Source organism: Lissotriton vulgaris, chromosome 9 (genome assembly GCF_964263255.1).
Source record: "Lissotriton vulgaris chromosome 9, aLisVul1.2, whole genome shotgun sequence".
Taxonomy (NCBI): domain Eukaryota; kingdom Metazoa; phylum Chordata; class Amphibia; order Caudata; family Salamandridae; genus Lissotriton; species Lissotriton vulgaris.
This window is the reverse complement of record NC_141697.1, coordinates 148219578-148242820: the sequence shown is the minus strand read 5'-3', so window position 1 is coordinate 148242820 and position 23243 is coordinate 148219578. Positions and strand designations below refer to the sequence as shown.

Below are 23243 nucleotides of genomic sequence, written 5' to 3'. Positions count from 1 at the left end.
AGACATGGCAACCAACCCTAATCAGGCGGGAGGTTCCCGAAAAAGGGGCTTACAGTTACTCTTACCTCCCTCCTCGCTGCAGATTACTTCCAATATCCGATTACGTTTGCCTTGCTTCCGATTCTGAACAGCTTCAACAAGCATTTACAAATGTGAACGGGCACACGGAGGGGGGCGGCGGGGGGAGGCACAGACAGCGGGAGGGGGGGGCACAGACAGCGGGAGGGGGGCGGGCGAAGATAGGACAGTCAGCAAGCACGAACAAGGGGGGGTGGGCAGGACAGCAGCAAGAAGTCAGTGATATACACTTTATCGACCTTAGAAGAATGAAGGTTGGTGTTTTCCCACAGCTATTAAAACTCTTAGGGTATATACGAGTCTTTGCAAAGTTCCCCTTACTCACTTGCTCCCCTTGATCATCTTACTCACTCACCCTTTGATCACTTAGTTATATTATCTTATTATATTATCTGGAATCGATACCTGTTATCTGAAAGTTGCATTCGTCCGTCTGCCGTGAGCGTATTTTATTGTGTTTCCCACGAAGATTTCAATCTGTAATTTGCAGATGATTACACCGATTTCTGTTTAAAGTACTATAACCAACTGATTTGTTTTACCAGCAGATATATCTATTCACTAAATATAATCGGTAAGTGAAAGGGGAGGGGGGGCGGGAACGGGCACACGGGGAGGGGGGCGGAAAGGGCACAGGACAGCGAGGGGAGTGCGGGAACGGGGCACAGGACAGCGAGGGGGGGGGATGGCGGAAACGGGGCACAGGACAGCGAGGGGGGGAGGGCGGGAACGGGGCATAGGACAGCGAGGGGGGGGGCGGGAAGACAAGGAAAAGGAAAAACAAGCACTCACCCACCTGGACTTCCTCCAACGTCGGTCGGCCGCAGAATGAGAGCAACATGGCGCCGAAAAAAACAAAAACAACTCCGCCCACCGCCGCATGGTTACAATAAGAAACAAGTCAGGTCCCGGGCCGTGCTGTGATTGGCTGACGTCACGGGGGTGTCCCGGGCCGGCAGCCAATCACAGCGCGGCCCGGGAAATGACGTCACGGGGGTGTCCCGGGCCTGCAGCCAATCACAGCGCGGCCCGGGACACACGGCAAAAGGGGCGGGGCTTAAAAAAGACCCAGAAACGCCCCGAATCGCGTTTTCACCAGAAAGCGTGATTGACAGCCTCTGTCTCCCAATGGCTAGCGTCCATTTATGGAGCTAGCCAATTGGAAACAGAGGCGGTCCGAACATCCATACTGTTAACAAAAGTTTTCGATCTGGGAGGGGCACTGCGTGCCCTCGCCAGGTCGAAACCTAAAAATGGCGGATGTATTACAGTGATGAACCATGAGACCTATATATTTCATTTTGATGTCAAAAAGTAGGTTTTTGAGGATCAAGTAGTTTTACAGAGACCGAAAAGATCTCCTCAGAGAAACACTTCCGCCATTTTCCAAAGTGGCAGATCTATAATGATGTGTTTTAGCCATCATATTGGTAATTTATTTTAATATTGGTTTTTATTTTCAGGTGTTCCGTTGATTCAGATTTGTAAACATGAGCGAAGCAGGTGGTATCAGAGGATCTTTACCTCCTGACAGTGTTGCTAACTACAAAATCTGAGTACTCCTTCAACAAAGAAAAATGTGTCATATGCCAAACTGCTCCGAAAGAAAAGCTAACATCAACAGTTGGTAACTACTGTTACCATCTCATATCCATCCACTGAGATCAGTAAATAGAGTACTTACAAGTGGCATAACAGCAGCATGAAGAGCAAAATAAAAACAGGTAATTATTATTATAATAAAAGGAACTGCAGCAGTTACAGCCTTACGGGAAGAACTCGGCATTAAAGATGAAGCTCAACAGGAGCTCGTGAGCAAGGTGCTCACTACCCGGCAGCAGGCGGCCAAGCAACATCATGGCAGCACTGTGATACAGAGAGGCATGCTGGAACTGATCCGGGCACGCAACTGCCTAGGGAGAAAAGAATGAAAATAAAGCATGGAATACAGTGAAGCACTTCTTTTGAAAACTACAATACAGAACTAGCATCATCATTGTTAAAATCAAAAACTGCGGTGAGCAAAGTCATATTAGCAAGTTTACTAAGCATACATATTTACAGGAACTGGCTGGCTTGTTTTAATAAAATAAAATAACATTAACAATGTGCATGTCATATACAGCAACTTGTCTAAATGATAGTTGGTAGTTGTAGGGGAAAAAACTGCAGTCATTTTATTAACCATGTAAAGACGAAATTCTACTTTGATTTGCTAACATGCACTTCTGCAGGCTGCTCATATCTCTACAACAGGTAGCGAAACCACTCCACTACATTACATTACCAGTTTATGTCAATCTGTGGCACAAATGTACCCCAAAAAACCTGAGAAAAGAAACACATAATTCAGCCCTTGTCAAACATGGCCTCTAGTCTAAAGCAACAAAAACAGCATTCTCTTCATCATTTGCAGAATTTCCATTCATTGTTTGCATGCTACCATGTATATTCTCTCAAATTGCTATGATCACAAGGTTGCTGCTTCTGTTAAGTGCAGCCTTACACTCTTGCTATTCTCCTGTATATGAGTCTAGTCACTACTTTATTTACACTCATAGCACATTAGCTGATATGCCGGTGTGCTGAGGCAGTTGCTTAGCAGAGGCACCGTGTTTGCCTGATTCTAGTGCCTAATCTTGCAAATAATGGCATTCCATTCTAGTTTTGCATCCCGAAATTTGCATGGTATCTGAAAAAGTTCCCCTCTATATTCCTAAAACACTGCATGAAAAAATGTACCTGTGCCTGAAATGTTTGATAATTGCCTTTCCCTTCTTTCGAGTGACCCTCTCATTTACTTCCATCCTTTGTGTGACTCCTCTCTCAGAGTATAGTTTACTCAAGTCACATGTCTGTGTAACCTAATCTCAAACATTGTATTTCTGCAAATTGGTCACATCTTATGTGACAGATAACAACCTAAATCTAACAATACCTAAACTCCTCCAGCCTATCTATTCATTCCAACGGCAACCTGCACGAACTCACCTACCCCCAACCCCATTAAGGTTCCCAAGTAACTTCCATTTATTTAATCTACCACATAGGAACAGGAGTAAATTAATGGAATAGTTCCCTTGAGAGCATAAGTCATTCCAATAACTACAATAAAACACAACTGATTTACCACTAACACTGGATCCCAGAGAAGCTTGCTACTTACGCAAATGGCTTCAATGCCTCGTCAGAGGTAGTAAGCGCTATATGAATTCAAACGCAATACTGAAAACACCAAGCAAGGCTTTTCTATTGCAGGCTTTAGAAAACCTAGCTAGCTGAAATAACTGGAATCCTTTGGTGGGCTCTCCTTATTTGGTAATTGTTCAATAGGTCTTCTTTGCTTTAAATGGATATTCAGACAAGCATGTTTTCCTCACTTTGCTGCAGCAAAAAAACACTCAACATTTGAAATTTTCAGAAGTAAGCAATGTAGTAAAACGTAAATTAGGAACTTCACTAGGTGTAGCCATTTTGGGCAAATGACTCAAATCAAAACAGCTTTGTTTGGTATGAAAAAAACATCCATAAAAGCATACTAATATTCTTTTTCTGTCTCAAAATGTTACATTATTACTTTGATCCTATAAAACATTTTAAAAACATACACAGCAATAAAAAGGATAAAACAAGACAGCAATATTCCATAATCCTTCTGCTCATCGTAATAGAGCACAATCTATAAACATGATTAGGTTGACTAATAGGTATTGCATAAAGTGTGATGTGCCAAGCAGCCAATATCATAAAGTGTGTTGAGGAAAACCTATATCATAGTGATATATAGTGTGCAAAATGGCAAAGAAAAAATAGCTTTTCTATTAGTAAAATGAGAGATAAACTATTCTTGTATAATTGGGCTAAGAACTTTACATTTTGGATCTCCTAGACAAAACGTGGGTTGTAGCTCCAAAGTCAGTCCTCCAAATTTTCAAATATTAATGCATTCAGATATGAGACATCTTTTCTTCTTCTAATAGCCCTTTATATAAAAACAATGACTGAATTCATGATTTTTAAATTATCCAAACCACATATAAAGTTACAAGCATATTTATAGTGTAAGAGCTGGTTCGATATAAAAGGGGCTTTAAAACTAACTTCCGAATATCCTTGTAAAAACTGCAAAAAAGCATAAAGTGCACCATGGACTGGAGGGATTTTCCATCACATGGGCATCGGGGCAAAATATTGGACCACTTTTCTGTTCTAGGAAATGCAATTAAATGATGTACAGTACCGAACCTTAATCTGGTTAAATAAATTCTATGTTGCATTTTTCTTACCAGAATTGAATATGATTGTATTCCCAGCTCAAGTGGGCGATCACAGTAAGCAACAAAACTACGCTTGCTGTCTGCGACCTGAATTCTTGCACATTCATTAGCTGTAGTAAATTTAAGCCTCAGATCGCTTTTACTATGTTCTAAAATGTGTGCAGAGTTCTTCCCATCAAGGTCTATCGTGCAGTTTTTTAGCAAATTGCATATATGTTCTAACCATGGTATTTTCTTACCAAGATCGAGGGCCAAGCAATCCGGAATTAGGTCTTTGGTGAACTTAGTTTTGTCCTTTGCCCACATCCCTCGCCAGAAAGTAAGTCCCGCTATGTGAATAGAATCACTTAGGCATGGAATAGACAATTCATTGTGCACTATGTAGTTAGCTGTCGAGCTGGGGACTGCCAGTAGTCTTTTTAAAAATTTATTTTCTTGTATTTGCAGCGAATCAGTGTTAGCTCTTCCCCATATAGCTGTGCCATAACAGACACCGGCCATACATTTGCTTCTATACAGGGTAAGGATTTCCCTAATCGGTCCGTTTCCTATTTTAGCTGAAAACCTGAAAATACCCTCAGTGATTCTAAGAAATTTCAAATTACATAATTCAATATGGGCATTCCAACTGCCACTTCTATTGAACAGCAGGCCCAAATACGAAAAAGATGGACCTCTATTTATCACTACACCTCCCACATGATGTTGTCTGGTTTTATGTCTATTGCTGCCGCATGTCCTAGCAAAAGTTTTTTTAAGGTTAAGCTGGAGGTCCTTTGCTGTCATAAATAGTGCACATTTTTCTATTAAGCGCTGAAGGCCGTTCGCTGTCTTTGATATAAGGACAGCGTCGTCCGCATATAAGAGAACCGGAGTGGGGCGCACACCGATTTTTGGGACATCTATCTTTTGTTTCTGTAAAAAAGTATCTATATTGTTAATATATAAAGAAAAAAGGAGAGGAGCGAGAATGCATCCTTGGCGAATACCCTGTGTGACCCTAAAGTCCGGGGTACATTCACCCATAGGTCCATAACAAACTCTCGAGGTGAGATAAGTGTAAATCTGGGATAAGTAAGTTATAATTTCTACTGGTGCACCTAGCTCTTTCATTGTTTGCCATAATTTGGCGTGATTAACCAAATCAAAAGCGCAGGTAAGATCCACGAAACAAAGGTGTAAAGCCCCTTCCTTGGCTAGGGTATATTTTCCAATCAGTAGCTTCAGATTTACACATTGCTCCATCGTCCCAATACCGCTTCTTAAACCATACTAAGCTTCCGTTAAGATACTAGCGTCTTCCCAGGTTTCCAGCCTTCCCAACATAATTCTATCCATCACTTTAGAGGTTGAATAAAGATGGGATATTGGGCGGTAACAATTAGTCAAACTTCTGTCCCCTTTTTTAAAAATGGGTACGATGGTACTTTGTACCCGTGATGCGGGCATTATCCCTCCTAAGGTGGCATTGAAAACCTTTAATAAGATTGGTGTCCAAAAATCGATGTCGTGTTTAAAAACGTCGATGGGTACCCCATCCGGTCCCGCGGCCTTTCCATTAGCACTTTTTTTCCACGGCTATTTCAATTTTCACTGACATTATTGGGGATAAGTTTACCGGCTCAACCAAAATGAAATTACCATTATTACAAATCGGGGTTTCAATAGCATCGGGGTTAAAAATGAGTTCAAAATGTGTTGTTCAGTCTTCTGGAGGAACTACAACATCAATTCTCGCCGAGCAGTTCTCTCTAAATAAAAGGGTGGTCAATTATTTTCCAAAATAAGGCAGCGTCTCGTGTCTCTGCAGCCTGGGTTAATTTATCCCATGCCTCCTCTCGAACTTCTGTCTTCGTGTGCTTTAAAATATTTTTGTATTCTTTCCTGAGAGTAGGTATTCTAGCACTATCCGTAGGTATATGTTTCAATGCACATTTTAATTCCCTGTTTAACCTGGAACAATCTTGGTTGAACCATCTGGGATTATATTGCGGGGCTTTTTCCTATTTTGGATTGTTAGATCACCTGCCTATTTTGGATTGTTAGATCACCTGCTATTTCGTTTGTAAAATTACAGAAGGCATTTATTACAGCTTCCTCTGTGGAGCAACTATCCAAACAAATATTTACCACAGTGAGTATTTTTTCTCTTTGAGGCTCTCCATAAATGTCATAGGGTTCACACCTGTCCATTTGATTGAAACTCCATTATTACCCTGCCGTTCGATATTAATATCTGCTTCCTTGCCCCTAACTTGACGTATCGAGCAATGTTTCAGGCACAGAGTTAACATGGAATGATCACTTAGCAGGTTTGCACTGATTAACAATTTTTCTACCAATCCCCTACAGTTAGCTGACACGATTAAATGATCAATATTAGAGGATGATCTAGCACCTATATAGGTGAACATAGCACTCTCTCCTTCGCAGTTATCAGCTAGATTGTGTTTGTGAGTGATGTTATTAATTGCCTCTCCATAGTGGTCATGTGAAAAATGTGGAATTCTTTCCCCGAAGCAGCCACAATAACCACACGATTCTCCCTCTAGAAACGTGCATGTCTCTTAAAATACACGGATTGAATACATTCACAGTGCTAGCCTGGTCTGCCACCATTATAATCTGAGCCTCTGGCTTCTTATCTTTCCAATCGCTCATAGGTAAGGTTGACTCCCTTACGCCCTCTGTTGCAGTCTGTTTCAATGCAGCGTCAAGTGCAGATTTGGTAGCGGCAAGTTGTTCCTCAACATACACAATTTCACAATTAAGCAGCCCCAATGCAGTTGTCAAGTACTTTGTAACTGGTGCGTTTTTAGTCTGTGTCTGTCCGGGTAATTTCCTTTTACCCATTCCTAAAACCAGCAGTTAGCGCTTACCAGATTCAGAGTGATCAGAGTGATCCTGTCCTTGGGGACCAAGAGGGGTGGACTCGGACTTCGCATCAGGAATTTAAAGCGTTGGCTGGCGCGCTGTGGGTACGGGTGGTTGCGCAGCGGCGCTGTAAACCACTTGGGAGGTGTAATTCCTCCGGTCTGCGAGTCCCGGTCAGCTCCTCCTTCCTCACAGGGCCGACAAACAACAGATGCTGTAAACCATTTGGGTGCACAGCCTAGTCTAACAAATCACTAGGTTGGACAACCATTTGTATTGATTTACTTATCGTTTTTTATAAAATGTTTTCAAACAAGTTTTTGGCGTCAAGAGATACAACACAACATTTATCACAAAATACAAATATACATTCAGTGAAATGAGAAGGAAATATCAAAACATAAATGTGTAAACAAAGGAATTGTCATACATAGATAACATAGACAACTATCAAACAGGCCTCAAATTAATCAATCATAGAGGCTCCAATCCTGATTATGCAAACCACAAGGGGACTGTTATGTTAAGAAAAAAACCTCCTTGTTACAACCCTCACAAGATACACAATAGATCAACAGTTAGGTGCCAAAGCTAGGAATAACATAGGAACATATCAGCAATTCCAAAGTGTGTTTGAGTTAATTCCTAGCGTGCCCTAGAAATTCGGTATCTTGGAGGTGAAAACGTCTACGCGTTTCGAACCCAATACTATTGCACGGGTTCTCCTCAGGACATGGATTGGGGGGTCGTTGTCACTGTGAAACAATTGAAACAGTGTGAGTGAGGGTACCTATTTACATCAACTCATCGCATTGACTCAACCACTTAAAAGTAAAAAAAGTACCTTAGTCGTGGAATGTTCAAGTCACTCCCTGTGGGAAGAGTGGGGTGAGAGGTCTGATTTAGAAAAAGTTACCAGTATCTGAATCGTCTCAACAAACGCTGCATCGACTTTAATTAAAAAATGAATGAATGAAGCGCGGCATACCTTAGCAATGAGCGAGTTTGCCGCTGGGCAGGGAGATAGTGCCGGCCGTCACCATTAATTCAATACATAAATCTGAAATCTAAAGAGATGATGGACATTGCTTAGTATTGCTCTTACTGCCGTACGGGTGCACGGGTGTGAGCGGAAACTGGCAAAGACACTGGTCCTACCTTATCGGCGGGGAAAATTTGTCAACAGTGCGCGAGTGGTGAAGCGGCAACCGCCGCGCTGACAGGCGTGCTATTCAAAAGAAAGGCAGGCATTTAGATGGAAGCGATTACGAGCGTGTCCACAGTGAAAGCATAATCCTGACGGGTGACTTACTTCTCGGCGTTGGATCCGAGGCGTTACAGTCCGGCACACTACGGCTTCTGTGAGAGAGCTTGTGAGCCCCGGGGGCGTGTCTAGAAGTATTTCAACTACTCCTGGTCCTAATGAATTGTGGGAAATGTAGTTTGAACAATCGGACACCATTGTTGGAAAAAATACAAATGAAATGTGCAGCGCGAGACGTATGTAAAGGTGTAATGAAGTACATGAATCCATTAACTGGTAAATCTCTGATCAATGTGAATCACACAGAGTGGGTACTGAACGGACACGAGAGCAGCAGCAGGCACGAGCAGACTTGCGTTACAGACAGATGAAGTATTTATAGATTGCTGAGTTCATTCATATCATTCAATCTCGACATGGCGGTATTGAATTTAAAGATGAGATACGCCTCTTTTTGGGCCAATCTTGCATCGGGATCTCCTCCGGCACCAGGGACATTTTTTATACTCGCCAAGATTGTCCACTTCAGGTCATTTGCTGAATGTTCTTCTTTCAGAAAGTGCGAAACCAGCGGTGCAGTAAGTACTTTGTTATTAATCCGTGATCTATGTTGGATTATGCGTTGGCGCACTTCTTGTGTGGTTTTCCCTATGCATACTTTCCCACAGGGACAGGTTATGGCATACACTGCGTACTTTGTTTTGCAGTTGGTAAAGTCGTCATGACGCCAGTGTTTTGTTCCATCAGTGAAATGGGTACCTTCCGTCGTTAAGCTGCACACCGAACACGTTCCACACTTGTGGTGTCCTTTAACTGGTCCCAGGTTGAATAGGGTACTTTGTGTCTCTCTTTTGGTTTTACCCCTTGTTGAAGAAATTTGCTGCCCTATGCTGCGATTTTTCTTCAATGCAAACAGGGGCTTGCCAATCCCGGGGATTATTTCTTCTACTAGGTGCCAATTGTTCCGGATGATTTTTTGTACCGGAGTTGTGTGGGGTCCAAATGTGGACACGCATACCATCCGATCAGTTTGTTGTTTAACCTTTTTCTGTAACAGGTGTTCCCGGGGTGTCCATCTTGCCCTCTTCATTGAGTGTTTTAAGAGTTTAACAGGATACCCTCTTTCTCTCAGTTTGTTGGTGAAGGCTTCACCGTGAATGTTAAAATCTTCAATTCTAGAACAGTTCCTTCTCACCCTAAGGAATTGTCCATAGGGGAGGTTATTCTTGAGAGTCTTCGGATGGTAGCTTTTGTAGTGCAGAGAATTGTTTTTGTCGGTTTTTTTCTTGTACAGAGTCGACTTTAGACCATCAGTTGTTGCTTTGATCTCCACATCGAGGAATGGCATAGTTTGACTGTCATATGCCAGGCTGAACTTGATGTCTTGACTCCTGCTATTCAGCCAACCATGAAATTCTTCCAGAGAATGTGGTGTACCATTCCAGATGCACCACACGTCATCTATATATCTCATCCACTGTTCAATGTGGGCTTTGTACGGGTTATTGTTGTAAACGAACCTCTCTTCATACTGCGCCATATAGAGTATTGCCATCTCAGGCGCAAAGGGACACCCCATTGCTGATCCTTTAATTTGTAGAAACATTTCTTCTTCAAACATGAAGAAATTCTTTTTTAGTGCCAAGGCCGCAAAGTTAACAATCAACTCAGTGGGTACCCTGTGAGGGCGTGGTCTGGTGTCCAAATACATTTCGATGACATCCACTCCATCCTGCTGTGGAATTTGAGTGTATAAGGACGACACGTCCATTGTGACCAAAAGTTGAGTACTTGGGTCAAATTGTAATCCTTCCACCTTGTTGATAAAATCCATAGTGTCACGCAGATACGATGGCACATCCGTGACAAACTCCTTGAGGAACACATCCACGAATTTGGAAATGGGTTCCAATACTGAGTCGCATCCCGATACTATCGGTCGGCCCGGTGGTATGTTGGGGTCTTTATGGACCTTTGGGAGAAAGTACAAGTGTGGAGTTCTTGGGTAGCGTTTCACCAGGAATTCTGCTTCTTTCGGACCCAAGATTCCATTTTCCTTCGCTTCCTTCACCATCCGTGATATTTCATGCGTGATTTCCGCCGTCGGATCTTGTGTAATGCGACGGTACCAGTTTTGGTTGTACACATGGGTCCTGCCTTCTGCTTTATAAAGTTCCTTCGACCAAAGGACCACCGCCCCGCCCTTGTCGGCTGGCCTGATAACTACGTCCTGCTGATTTTTTAGGGCCACAATGGCTTGTCTTTGATCTTTAGAAAGATTGGCATGTGTGAATTGTCTTCTCCAACACATTTAGTGATGACAGCACTTTTTGCTCGAAGGTGATGATGTTTCTAGCCATGTTGTTGCTGGGTGGACAAAAGGAGGACTTATTTCGAAGACCCGAAACTTCTGTTTGTGGCTGGTTACTAGATTCTCTGAAGAACCATTTGAGGCGGATTTTTCTGAAAAATTCAATAATTTCCAGTTTCACTTTAGTGAAATCTATGCGGGTGTCAGGTACGAAAGAAAGGCCCAATTGCAGCAGTTCTTCCTCTGCTTTGGTCAAGATCTTATTGGAAATGTTGATGATGGAGGAGTCCCTTACGACTTGTAATTCCGCTTGCGCGTGCTCATTTCCCATTGTGGGGGTTTGAATTTGCTCCTCTGTTGTGGCTGGCCTTGTCCTAAAAAAGGCCTCTTCTGTTGATTTTTGTTGGATGACCCTTCAATTACCGAATTTCTAGGGCACGCTAGGAATTAACTCAAACACACTTTGGAATTGCTGATATGTTCCTATGTTATTCCTAGCTTTGGCACCTAACTGTTGATCTATTGTGTATCTTGTGAGGGTTGTAACAAGGAGGTTTTTTTCTTAACATAACAGTCCCCTTGTGGTTTGCATAATCAGGATTGGAGCCTCTATGATTGATTAATTTGAGGCCTGTTTGATAGTTGTCTATGTTATCTATGTATGACAATTCCTTTGTTTACACATTTATGTTTTGATATTTCCTTCTCATTTCACTGAATGTATATTTGTATTTTGTGATAAATGTTGTGTTGTATCTCTTGACGCCAAAAACTTGTTTGAAAACATTTTATAAAAAACGATAAGTAAATCAATACAAATGGTTGTCCAACCTAGTGATTTGTTAGACTAGGCTGTGCACCGTGATACAAACTCGAAACTGCCCGGCTCTTGTTTTGTTTCTTATACAATAGTGGTCCACGCCGGCCAGTGACAGGACCCAAGCCTTTCCTAGTTTTCCTTCGTAAACCATTTGGGAGCATGTGGCCCTTTACCAAGGTCGAGGTCGAGGTCAAGCATGGGGGCGCAGGAGGGCGCATGTACTCTGGCAACCCTGGACCCAAAGTTGCTCCTCTCTGCGCTGCTTTGCATTACTTTGCACTGCTTGCACCCACCTGCTGTCGGTTGTCAATGGTCGGTTGACCGTCTAAAAGATCGTGACAGATAGTAACAAATCCCCAGGCCCCCGGCCGCAGTGTCTGGGCAGATGAGGAATCAGATGGATGAACAGCTCTGGGCACCCCTAGGCAGCACGCCTACATCTTCACCGTCAACCACAGAGCGCCCCAGCCGTCTCAGCTCTGTAGGCTCACGGGTTGCGACGGTGACTCGCAGCGGCTCTTGGCGGTGCTTGTTTCACACACACACCCCCCCCTCCCTTCTTGCCTCCGCTCTGTAATGCTCCGGGCTGCACTCGCTGATGCGAGGCTTGAAGCGGCTGCCACAAGGAGCGGCCCTCCCCGACAGCTGCTGGGAGCAGAGACTGGGACCGGAGGAAAGGACCAAGGGTTGAGAGCCTAGAGAGGGAGTATCAATTAGTCTGGGCTCTGAGCATCTCAAATACTGTAAATTAAACCATTTTTGTGGAAGCTTGCAGCGTAGCCAGTGTTTGGGCTGTTACTCCCGTCCAGCGGTGGTCCCTCCATGAGAGTGGAGGAACATCATCCCTCTGCTAGACAACAGGAACAGTAAAAATAAAATGGTAATAAAAGCGATATATTACCATTTTCTTATTCCGTGCCGGTAGCAGCCTAGCCTGGGTGTGGGGGGGGGGGGGGGGGGGGGGGGGATGGGCAAATGGGGGTCAGAAGCATGAAAGAATAGTGTGCATTTCAGTTTAATGTGCGCTTGTCATTTTGGCAGACTGTCTTGCGACGACCAGGCCGCCATGTGCACATTAAACAACCCAAGCTGTCTTAGACAGCTGGGTGAAGAGAGTGCGCAAGCCCCCAGTGATTCAAGAAGCATCGAACCAGCACGCTCCAGCCAATCCTGCTGCTTCTTTCATGCTGCCTGAGCAGCATGAGAGCAGCACCAAGATTAGTAGAGGGGAGTTGCTGGCTACAGCTCTAGGAGCCTCTGGTGCAGAGATGAAGAGAAGCACAGAGCACAAGGCAGCAGGTAAAGTAATCTTTTTTTTCTTTTTCTTTTAAACTGTTTTAACTCCCTGACAGGCGCGGTGTCTTCAGACTCAACTCCAGAGCTCTCAACCATGTCCCATTATAAATACTGTTTAAAACAGACCACTATTAAGCACTTTGGTTTTGAACCTAAAGGCACTGCTGGTTAGGTCTCGCAGCGCGAAGCACTGTCGCCAGCGAGACTTATTGTCGTTGTGTAGGTAGCGAAGTGGGACAGGACAGGTGCACGAGCTTACTTAACCCATTGCAGACAATCGCTTTAAGAGACACGCGCTGTGAACGCGCAAACTTTAGGAGACACGCGCTGCGAACGCGCGCGTCTCTTCTTGCGCTCTCCCACACTTTCACATCGCTTGTCTCCAACAGCGCGCGGTCACAGCCATTGTCTGCAATGAGTTTAGTAAGCTCATCAGCAATGCGTCCCCGGACTCAGATAACACCCCCTAACCCTGCCCCCACTACTCGGTTGCAGAACTTGCTACGGCGCTGGTGCGGCACGAGCGCATACAGACAACCTGTGCTCGCGCCGAAGAGCTGCGCTTCTATGCCAAGTGTGTGAGCACGGGACTGGGGCCGACAGATGGAAGCTGGAGACAAGTCTTTGTGTGCACGCTCACGGCGTGCTTTATTCAGCCGGGGCCCTCAGCGTGTGATCCGGTAGGTGCTGGGTGGGTCCACGGGTTGATTCCGCTGGCTGCTCACCACTTCACCACTTCGCCCTCTAATGCTGCCGCGTCTTGTGCTCTAATCCGGCTCCCCGAACACAGCCCAGGAGTCACGTACCGGGTGGCGCGCTCCTGCCCCCACTTCAGCTTGTTTTTCAACAGGTACCGAAGATCGTCAAATAGAGTCAATTATTTCCGATGTTCCACAGCTTTCAGTCCCGAGAGGTAAGTCTGGGCATTAAAATCAGTACTTTTAAAAACATTAGAATTTGCTTTTTTTTTTGGTTTTATTGTATTTCGCGCCCCGGCACCGCAGCCAATGCTTGTTTTGTAAATGTATGCACTCGGGTGCCGCTTTCCATACCACAGCGCTTACACACGCATTCATGCTTGGGGCCGCAGGGAGGAATTCCCTCCCACCTCTTCCTCGCTGCTTCCTGCATCATTTCCCACAAGCCGTCCCTACCATACTCCTAGCCCGCCACTGACCGATGTTACGGAGCTGAAGCGCTGCAGAGCTCTAGGCGCTATGCACCCGCTGGCTCTTGCAGACCCTGAGCTACACAATGTACATGCCCATAATGCATGCATCGCCTGCATACCCGGTGGATATGGCTCAACCAGAAGTGGGTTTCTAGTTGCATACTGGGCAACCCATGTAAAACATGCATGTCTTTTGTGCTATTACTGGCGAGGAGTGAACTGAAGGTGGCTTAACGGGTCGGTGCTCTCAGCTGTGCCAGCCTTTCATATAGGCAGTGTGTGGCCTTATACAGCGCCCGTGCTCCCGGAGACTGACAGCACTGCCACAGCTCAGTATCCTGCTCCCCAAGCTCCGAGCACACACGCATCCATGCTTGGGGTCGGAAGAAGGAATTCCCTCCCACTTCTCCCCCGGTGCTTCCTGCATTATTTCCCCACAAGCCGACCTCAACAGATTCCTAACCGAACTGTTCCAGCTGCGCTGACGACCCGGGCACCGTGTGACCCTCTGCATCTTAGCGCCAGTGTAATGTCTTGAAGGTCACACAGTGGGGGCGGCCTCTCTCTGGTGTGCGATTCATGTACTGCGTACAGACACTGCCATGGATTGCGAAGGAGAGGGGTGTCACTGGGCGTCTCAGGGGATGTAATGGAAGCCTTGCCTCTTTTATGGAGGATCTTCCTCAGCACATACCATGTTGTTTTTGAATAAGATTATTGCACAATGAATGACTCTTTTAGTACCTTCTAATTCACAAACACTCCTTTCCCAGGCTTTCACTTTGCTCCTCGGCGGGGACACAACTAATAAAGATCAATCACAACATGGTCTCTTATAATACCATAAAAGTCCTGTCCTTAGCAAAGGGTGTTGTTAACTTTTTACAAGATTAAGTCTTTAAAGTTATCGGTTCGCTCAGATTAATAAATACAACACATATTGCAATAGTTAAAACTATTGGTATTGTAAATGACAAAGCTATTAATTTTGCTATTTTCAAAACCAACACATAAATAAAATATTTGTCATTTACAATACCAATAGCTCAAACTGTCCTAATGCGAGACCTATTGCATTGTAAATGCTTGTTTTTATTTTTGCCTTTCAGTTGGTTAATATTCGCCCGTCGCTTCACCTGTTCAAATTGCCGTTGGCCGCCACTGCTCCAGGCTATCACATTTTCAGTGCCTACATAGGGGTTTAATCATACATCTATCAATGGATTTACAGTTCTGGTTTGGGTGTGAGCTCATTCAGAATAAAGGTAAACCTGTGACCATATTACATAAGTGCCCTGGGGCGCAAGGGTGACTGTGCCTGTTTTTTGCCCACACAGGGCATTCTGTTATTACAGATGGTACCACGTACACATGACTTTTGTAATACTGATCAAATAGGCAGACAGTCTCCATCCATGCAATCTCAAAAGGGTCTTCCTTCGTTTGCACAGGGTCAAACGAGGGAACATCTTGGGCCTTGCACCAACACAACACAACTGTTGAGGCACTGGGGCAAACAGGCTATCAGTTTGCACACTCAATGTGAGCTACAAAGTGTGTAGACAGTGTTGCAAATGAGGTATAGATTCCTCTGGCAGGCAGAGGTCACCTAATTTACAATACAGGTTAGAGTCCCTGAAGTTGGAAATATGCTGCTACTACAACTAAGAGAACTTTGGAAGTGGCGTTTGCGATGAAGGGTAGACATCTGTAATGATAGTAATCATCCCAGATCATTTACCTTAAAAACAGAAAATGCTTGATTGGTACAAGTAAATATCCATCTGGAGGTCGGTAGATGTCATCCCGTGCCTTTGTAAAATAACACCAACAAGACAAACCTATTCAGGTTGTAAAGATCAAAAAATCACCCTGATAACCTCAGTTCTTTTTCCAAAATAAAGGGCCTGTGGCGGTATTACAAACAGTGCTGTGCGGGTGCTTAGTGGGCTTGTACACCCTCTACTTATACCCCAAAGGTGCCACAGAGGCTGTGCAGCCCCTTCTTTAATATGGATGAAGCTGCACCCACTTTGCATTGGCGCAATCACAAGGGTGCCTCCCTTCATTTACATGTGGGAACAATTCGCCTGTTAACCCACTGAATATGGGTTGTCAGATTTATATGTTTCTACGACCATGCCCGTTCCAATTATTTATTTTTGGAAGTAGAGAAAGGTTTCAGTTCTGTTTAATGAAATGTCATTTAACTAATGGAAGAATGGACGACTTGCCTCTGCACTTATGACACACTATAGATGAGGGCGCTGAGGAAAAGAGAATGTCAGGAGGAACACTGCCTGTGAATCATACAGAGGAGGTGCTCAGTCAGGTCAGTGTGCCAGAGGGTGAACTTTCAAAAGGAGGAGATGGAGGTCCCAGGGACACCCCCCATCCCCCGAATCCCACCTGATCTTATTTTGCTGCAAACAAATCTTTTGGGGTGGAGGGGGCCCTAATTGGCCAATATAATAAGGTATATTTTCATTAAAAAAACTGAAACCACAGTTCCCACTCACTTCGCAAGCCCCTGTTCTATTTAGACTTCCATTTCCTAGCTCTTTCAATGGATGACGATTAATACCACTCTTATTTCATTGGCTTACTACCTGTTTCCAGCATTCCCTTGCTTTTTTTTACCATGCAGCATAAACTCAGACTTTCTCCTTTTGTACTCCTGTGATACATATTTTCAGAGACACCAGTGTCATGGTTCGTTAAATGTAAAGCGCCATTGATACCTCACAGTAAGAGTTAGCGCTTTATAAAAGTCATAGATAAATGAAATAGCCATTTGAGTGCCAGAAAAATATTAAAGTGAGTGCTTACCGCTTTCTGTGCCAGCGAGAGAACAAAGTATTGTAGGTGGTATTCGTGACGAAGGATCCAGGCGGAGCAGTGGGTTACGCTGGGTGATGGAGAGGTCCAGCTTTGTCTCAGATAATTAATAAGCTCCTTAGACTCTAGTAGGAAGGAGAACTACAAAATAATGAGAAACACATTTATATTTCGAAATACTTATCTGAAGAGAGTAAATATTCAAAATCACCTAATATTTTTTCAATTCATAGCAAAGCGATCTGCTATACTGTAGTAATGTACTGCACTTAAATGAAAAAGGCTCATGACAAATTTTGAAATGCAAACTGTTAGCAAAAGCAGAGAGTGTGAAGATCAAAAACATTATGAAATTATAAATCCTCTTGACTGAAACTATACATTTATATTAAAAATAGCATCTGCTTTAACTTTACCAAACACATTTCTTTCAAATCCGTTCCATATGAAACTGTGCAAGAGATTGGAGGCAACATTGCCCAAATTTCAAGCCTTGAACATGCCAAATGTGATATAAGACTGGTAACAGTTCAATAAATGGAAGACTAATGGCACAACATGCCCGTCTACTTAAAATAGGTATTCCCAGAGGTGATTTTGTGTGCATAATACAAAAACAGCTTCTGGAAAGCCCACTAAATTTTCATGGATTGCAGCCTTTCCATTATTTGCTGCCCCTTCTTTTATTTTATTTTTTATTTAGAAAGTTTTATATAGCGCGGACAAGATCCTTGCGGATATCAGAGCGCTTTACAAGAGAGGTACCTGGGGGAGCATAGACAGACAGGTGGAACAATAGGTCACATAGTATGAGACAGCATTCGATGTCCAGTGCCCTCCTCCGCCGTGTAGCGGGGGACCTCTTCCAGCCCTCCGAAGTCGTCGAGCTGTCGGGACTAGGCTCCTGGACAAAAGTCTTGGCTTGGTAAATTAACTTTTTCATCCAGCCATCAATGAGACATTAGCCAAAGTGAGAATTTACTGAACACGTGCATATGTGGTAATTAACAATGATCACGAAGCCCTGTATAGTACAGCAAATGCTTCATGAACAATGGAATAACTGAAAAAAATATGTAATCACCATTTAGGCGAATATGCTTGTTATCCCAGTTCTCTAAATGTTCACAAACAGTGGGAGAAAACAAAAAAAAAACACTATGCATAACTGGATGGGCCTCGGACCTGCACACTTTCACAGTCCTTTTCCTGGTCCATCAAGCAGATACAGGTTGTCAAGGCCATCACCAAGGGTTAGCTAAAATTAGTAGTGAGAATGCGGACGCAGCTCTCTTCCTGGCAGACAACGCCTCCCTAGGGCTGGAACAATTTTACTCGGGACCTACCCATGCAGCAGGGCAAACGTTAGATCTTATTATTTCCAATTCTCCTCACATAAATTCCGACGCCCCTGTGCCAGTGATTTGGTCTGACCACCCACTGATCAACTTCCAGAATAATAGCACTCATCTGATTGGTGCCCCCGTCCCTTCCACTGGGAAGACTACGAGACAATGGAATAAAATATCAAAATAGGCTTTCGCAAAGGAGTTTATACTGCCTACTTTTGTCAAGCCCAGGGATACTCCTATTAAACTTAATAAGCTCCATTAAGCTACAGTGGCAGCCTTAGACATTTTGGCGCCACTCAAAGCACAACAGCCCAAATCTCAAAGAAAGCATGCAGTCTGGTTCACTCCAGAACTACGTAGGGAGAAATCTAAGTGTAAAAAGTTGGAAAAAATCTGGCGTAAAACTCAGTCACAGACAGAGAAAGAAATATTTAAATCGGCTGCAACTTCCTACCATACAATCATTAAGTAAACACAGAAAGGACATATTTATGTGCAACAAAGCGTAGCAGTCAATTCTACAAAGGAACTCTATAAGATGTTTAAATCATTTACGTCTCCAACTGCCTGCGCTAATCCTATCCCTGTCTCTCAGATTTTATGTGATTATATCTCCAATTTTTTTGATGAACAAATTGACAAAATCTATGACACATTTTCTAGGGACTCTAGTACTTTAGACACCCCCATTCCTTCGTCTACAGCTTCCAGAAAAGAAGAGGTCGTCTTAGCTGGCTTTCCACCCCTGCAGGTTTCTAAAGTAGAAGAGATGCTAAAAACGGATAAATCAGGGTCCCCTACTGACATCATGCCAGCCAAACTATTCGCCCTACTAGCAAAGCATCTCGCCCCTTCAATATGCGCCTTATTTAACCACTCCCTGTGCGAGGGGAAAGTGCACCTGGTTTGGATATCTGCTCAAATCCTTCCGATTTGTAAAAAGGTTAGCGTGCCTTCTACAGATCTATCTAACTACCGCCCTATTCTACTCCTTCCGCTCATGAGCAAACTATTGGAGGGATATATCAATATGCAGCTTATGGAACATATTGAATCCCAAGTATGTCTAGACCCCTCACAGTCCGGTTTTAGACCTAGACACTCTACTGAATCTGCCCTTATAGGTGTGACGGACTTCATTCAACTTTCCCTTGATAATAACAAGGCAGTATCATTAGTGCTGCTAGACTTGTCCGCAGACTTCGATACTGTAGCCCATCATAGGCTACTTCAAAGACTACTGGAAGTTGGTATGGTGGGGCTGGCTTTTCAATGGCTTTCCAGCTTTTTAGAGCAGCGGACACAAACCGTAAAAGGGTGTTCCTCAGGGCTCGTGCCTCAGTCCTACATTACTTAACATATATGGGGCCCCCCTTGCAAATATCATAAAAAATCATGGCTTTCTTCCCTTTTCATATGCAGACGATACACAATTTCTTTTTTGTTGTTCATAATAATAAGGTGGCGACAAAACAGCTCTTTGCAGACGGTATGCATGCTATCTCTGACTGAATGACGAAGAATCTTCTCCAGTTGAATGCTGATAAAGCGGAAGTTCTTCTGTTCGGCAAAGCACAAATTCTGTGGTCCCCGATTGGTGGCCATCAGAATTAGGCCCAACCCCTACCCCTACAACCAAGGCAAAAATCTGGGAGTTTATCTGGACATCTACTTATCTATTGAAGACCAAGTGGCAACCACTTCAGACACCTGTTTTCACATGCTGAAGCTCTTTCAGAGAGTGTTCCACCTTCTAACTCTATCTGTTCGTAAGACCTTGGTCCAAGATCTGGTAGTCAGTAGACTTGACTACTTTAATGCACTTTTGGGAGCTACAAACAATGCTGTGTTAAACCGGTTGCAAGTGGTCCACAACACGTCAGCACGGCTGGCTCTTAATATGCCTCCTAGATCGGCATCCCTGGCATTATTGAGACGCCTCCACTGGCTCCCCATCCATGACAGAATGAAGTTTAAAATTTGCTGCTTGGTCCATAAAACAATCAATGACAGGGGGCCCAGATATCTGGCGGAAAAACTCGTCAACTACCTTCCTAGTAGATCTCTGCGCTCTGGAGAAAAGGCTCTGCTACTTGTCCCTCGGTTTAATAAACTACAAGTCGGTGATAAATCTTTTGCCTACCTTGCCCCGCGTTTCTGGAACTCGTTTCCCTTCTCATTACACAAGTGCCCTAATTTTCCTAAGTTTAGGAAACTTCTAAAATTTGAACTTTTCAATAACTGAATGCCTCTCCCTCCTTTGTTCCTTCCGCTGTTAGCGCGAAGATACCCCCCGGGTGGGATTCCAGCACTCTGTCCTCGGGTAAGGGGGTGAGTTAGAAGATGGGTACTAAATACTCCAGTCATCACATATCTTGGCGTGGAGTGGGGGAACTAACTTGCTATGCCACCTTCCAAGATACCAATAAACGCTTGACTGTATTCTTAAAAATGTCCTGTTGTTGAAGAATTTTGGAACAGATTATATTAAAGAATATAAAACCATTGCCTTAGCTTTGAGAGAGAGTCTACAAATACACCCCACCTTTGAATGAGACAGGTTTCAGGCGGAAAGATAGGGGAAATGAGTCTGTTGGAGTTGTCCTTTTTTGCAAGGTTATCCCAAACCTTTTGCTACTTCCTCCTATTTTTTCCTGACCTATTGTTGTTGGTTTTAGGACTCTGGGCACTTTACCCCTGCTAATCAGTGCTAAAGTGCATATGCTCTCTGTGTAAATGTAAATGTAATTTGCACTTGTATAGCGCCTATTACCCAGGGGTCTCTAAGCGCTGTACGAATACCGCTGTGGAACCCTTCCTGGCCTGTTCCTGTGAGGTGTCCACTCCTGGGCACCCCCAAGGTGAAGCCAGGCATCCTAGCGTTGTTCGGGCCCGTGTGGAGATTAAGCAAGCTATTGCCCAGAATTGCAGAGTGGGACCCGTGATTAGAGTAGGCACAGAGGTGAGAATTATCGGTCCGAGGACATTGAGCCCAAGACCCTGCCGCGACGGGGATTGAACCCTGGTCCCAGGCCAGACCTCTGCCTCAGGGTCTGCCGCTCTAATCGGTGATCCACACTTCTCTCTTACATGTTAGCCACCCCTAAAGTAGGCCCAAGGTACCCCTGTGGGCAGGGTGCAGTGTATGGGAAAGGCGGAACATGCGAGTCATGAGAGTGAAATACTGCCAATTCCGTTTTTCACTATTGCAAGGCTACCGGTTCCCATAGGATAGCAATGGGAGTTTACTTATAACATCTTATAAACATTACTATCCCTGGGAAAAGGTAGGAAAATGAAGTTTAGTATGCCTAAACTCAGAATCTTAAAATGCATCTTTAAGTGAGGGTGATTTTACATTCTGTATTTGAAAATACAACTTTTAGAAAGTGGGTATTTTCTTGCTTAGCCATCCAGTGTGCTTCTGCTAGGATGTGTATTGACTGTCTGGCTTTGGAGTGGCAGGGGCTCGGGATGTACACTGGTTCCAGAGAGTCTGGATGAGTCAGGGCTGGGTGGAATAGACCTGGGCCGCATTTAGAGTAGGGGGAGGAGATTTCCTTTTATCTGAATGGGCCTGGTCTGCCTTCCACAATGCTGTCTCCACCTCCTGAAAGGAAGCTGCACTAGAGAGGACAGAACTGGTTTTGACTGGGCACTTGGCTTCTCTGCCACAAGAGCAATGGATTTTGCTGTGTAAATATTGGGGCCCAGACCCCATAATTTTAGATCATCCCTGGAATTCAAGAGAACCGTTTGCCAAGGAGAAGAGCAGGAGATACTGAGGAGAACTGCTGCCCTTTTGCTGTGTGCTGTGTGGGGTTGGCCTTCAGTTGCTGTGTCTGCCAAGGAAAGGAGAAGGACTTTGCTGTGTGCTGTGTCCCCTGCTTGAAGCAGATCTCCAAGGGCCTGTGTGTGCTGGCCTCCTGTTCTGAAGTCTCAGGGCACAAAGACTTCACCCCAGATGCCTTGAACTCGGCTGCTGTGAGTTCTGACCTGCCAAGAGGTGCATGTGCCAGTTTTGGACCCCTTGAGGTTGTTGCTGCTGTTTGGGAGCTGGAAGAAACAAGAAACCTGACTCATCGCTCTTCTTACGGCTGTTTTTCCGACGCATCTCCAGGGCGCAAGAAGAATTTCCACACATCGCCGTGCCGCTGCAAAAAACCAACCAACTAACCTGTCGCCGCTGCAAGAATCGACGCATCGAGGGATCGCGGCTGAAGAAAAACGATGCAGCGCTGCTCAACACTACCGCATCGATCACCGCTGCATCCCGGATTTCCACACATCGCACCTGTGCAGCAAGTTTTCCCTACGCATCACCTGCGGACCAGAACCGTCACGAAGAATCGGCGCATCACTCCCCATTCAGACCCGGTTTGATGCAACCCTTCCTCTGCGTGCAGCAGGACTTTTTTATCCCCTCCCCAAGGTCTCAGGAGTTGACGCATCTCTTTGTTTCTGACTCTGCGGCTGTTTGGTTTTGTGAATTCTGATGCAACTACAGGTACTTTGTGTAAAAGTCATGCATCCATAGTTTTCTGAGGTAGAAGGTCTTCAAACCTTTGGCAAGTCATATTTTTAACTGTGTATGTTGGATTTTTGTCATTTTGTTCTTGTTTACTTTAGATACAGACGTTTTATTGTTCTAAACTGGTGTGGTGTCCTTTTGTGGTGTTTTCACTGGGTTAGTGTGTGTGTTGGTACAAATACTTTACACATTGCATTTGGGATAAGCCTGTCTGCTCGTGCCAAGCTACCAAGGGGGTGAGCAGGGGTTATCTGAAGTGTGTATGCCCCTTACCCTGACTAGAAGCAAGGGTACCTATTTGGACAAATGTACCTACCTCTGCCAACTAGAGACCCCCATTTCTAACAGCGTCCATTCTAAAAATAAATCAAATTTTTTTTGAAAATGGACAAAAAAAGGTTAGAATAGCGAACAGATGCCAGGCAGCAAAT

The 23243-nt window shown here is 44.4% G+C and overlaps 1 protein-coding gene across 1 annotated transcript in view; it reads right to left on the bottom strand.

Annotated features, from left to right (window-relative positions):
• Window positions 1–23243, bottom strand: part of RPAP1 (RNA polymerase II associated protein 1) — a 296667-nt gene that overhangs the window by 36535 nt on the left and 236889 nt on the right. Inside the window, exons 20-21 of the mRNA XM_086937236.1 lie at window positions 16921–17070; window positions 1849–1991 (exon numbers count right to left, since the gene is read on the bottom strand). Of these exons, the coding sequence (XP_086793362.1) occupies window positions 1849–1991; window positions 16921–17070 (293 nt within the window). The remainder of the gene's footprint in view (window positions 1–1848; window positions 1992–16920; window positions 17071–23243) is intronic.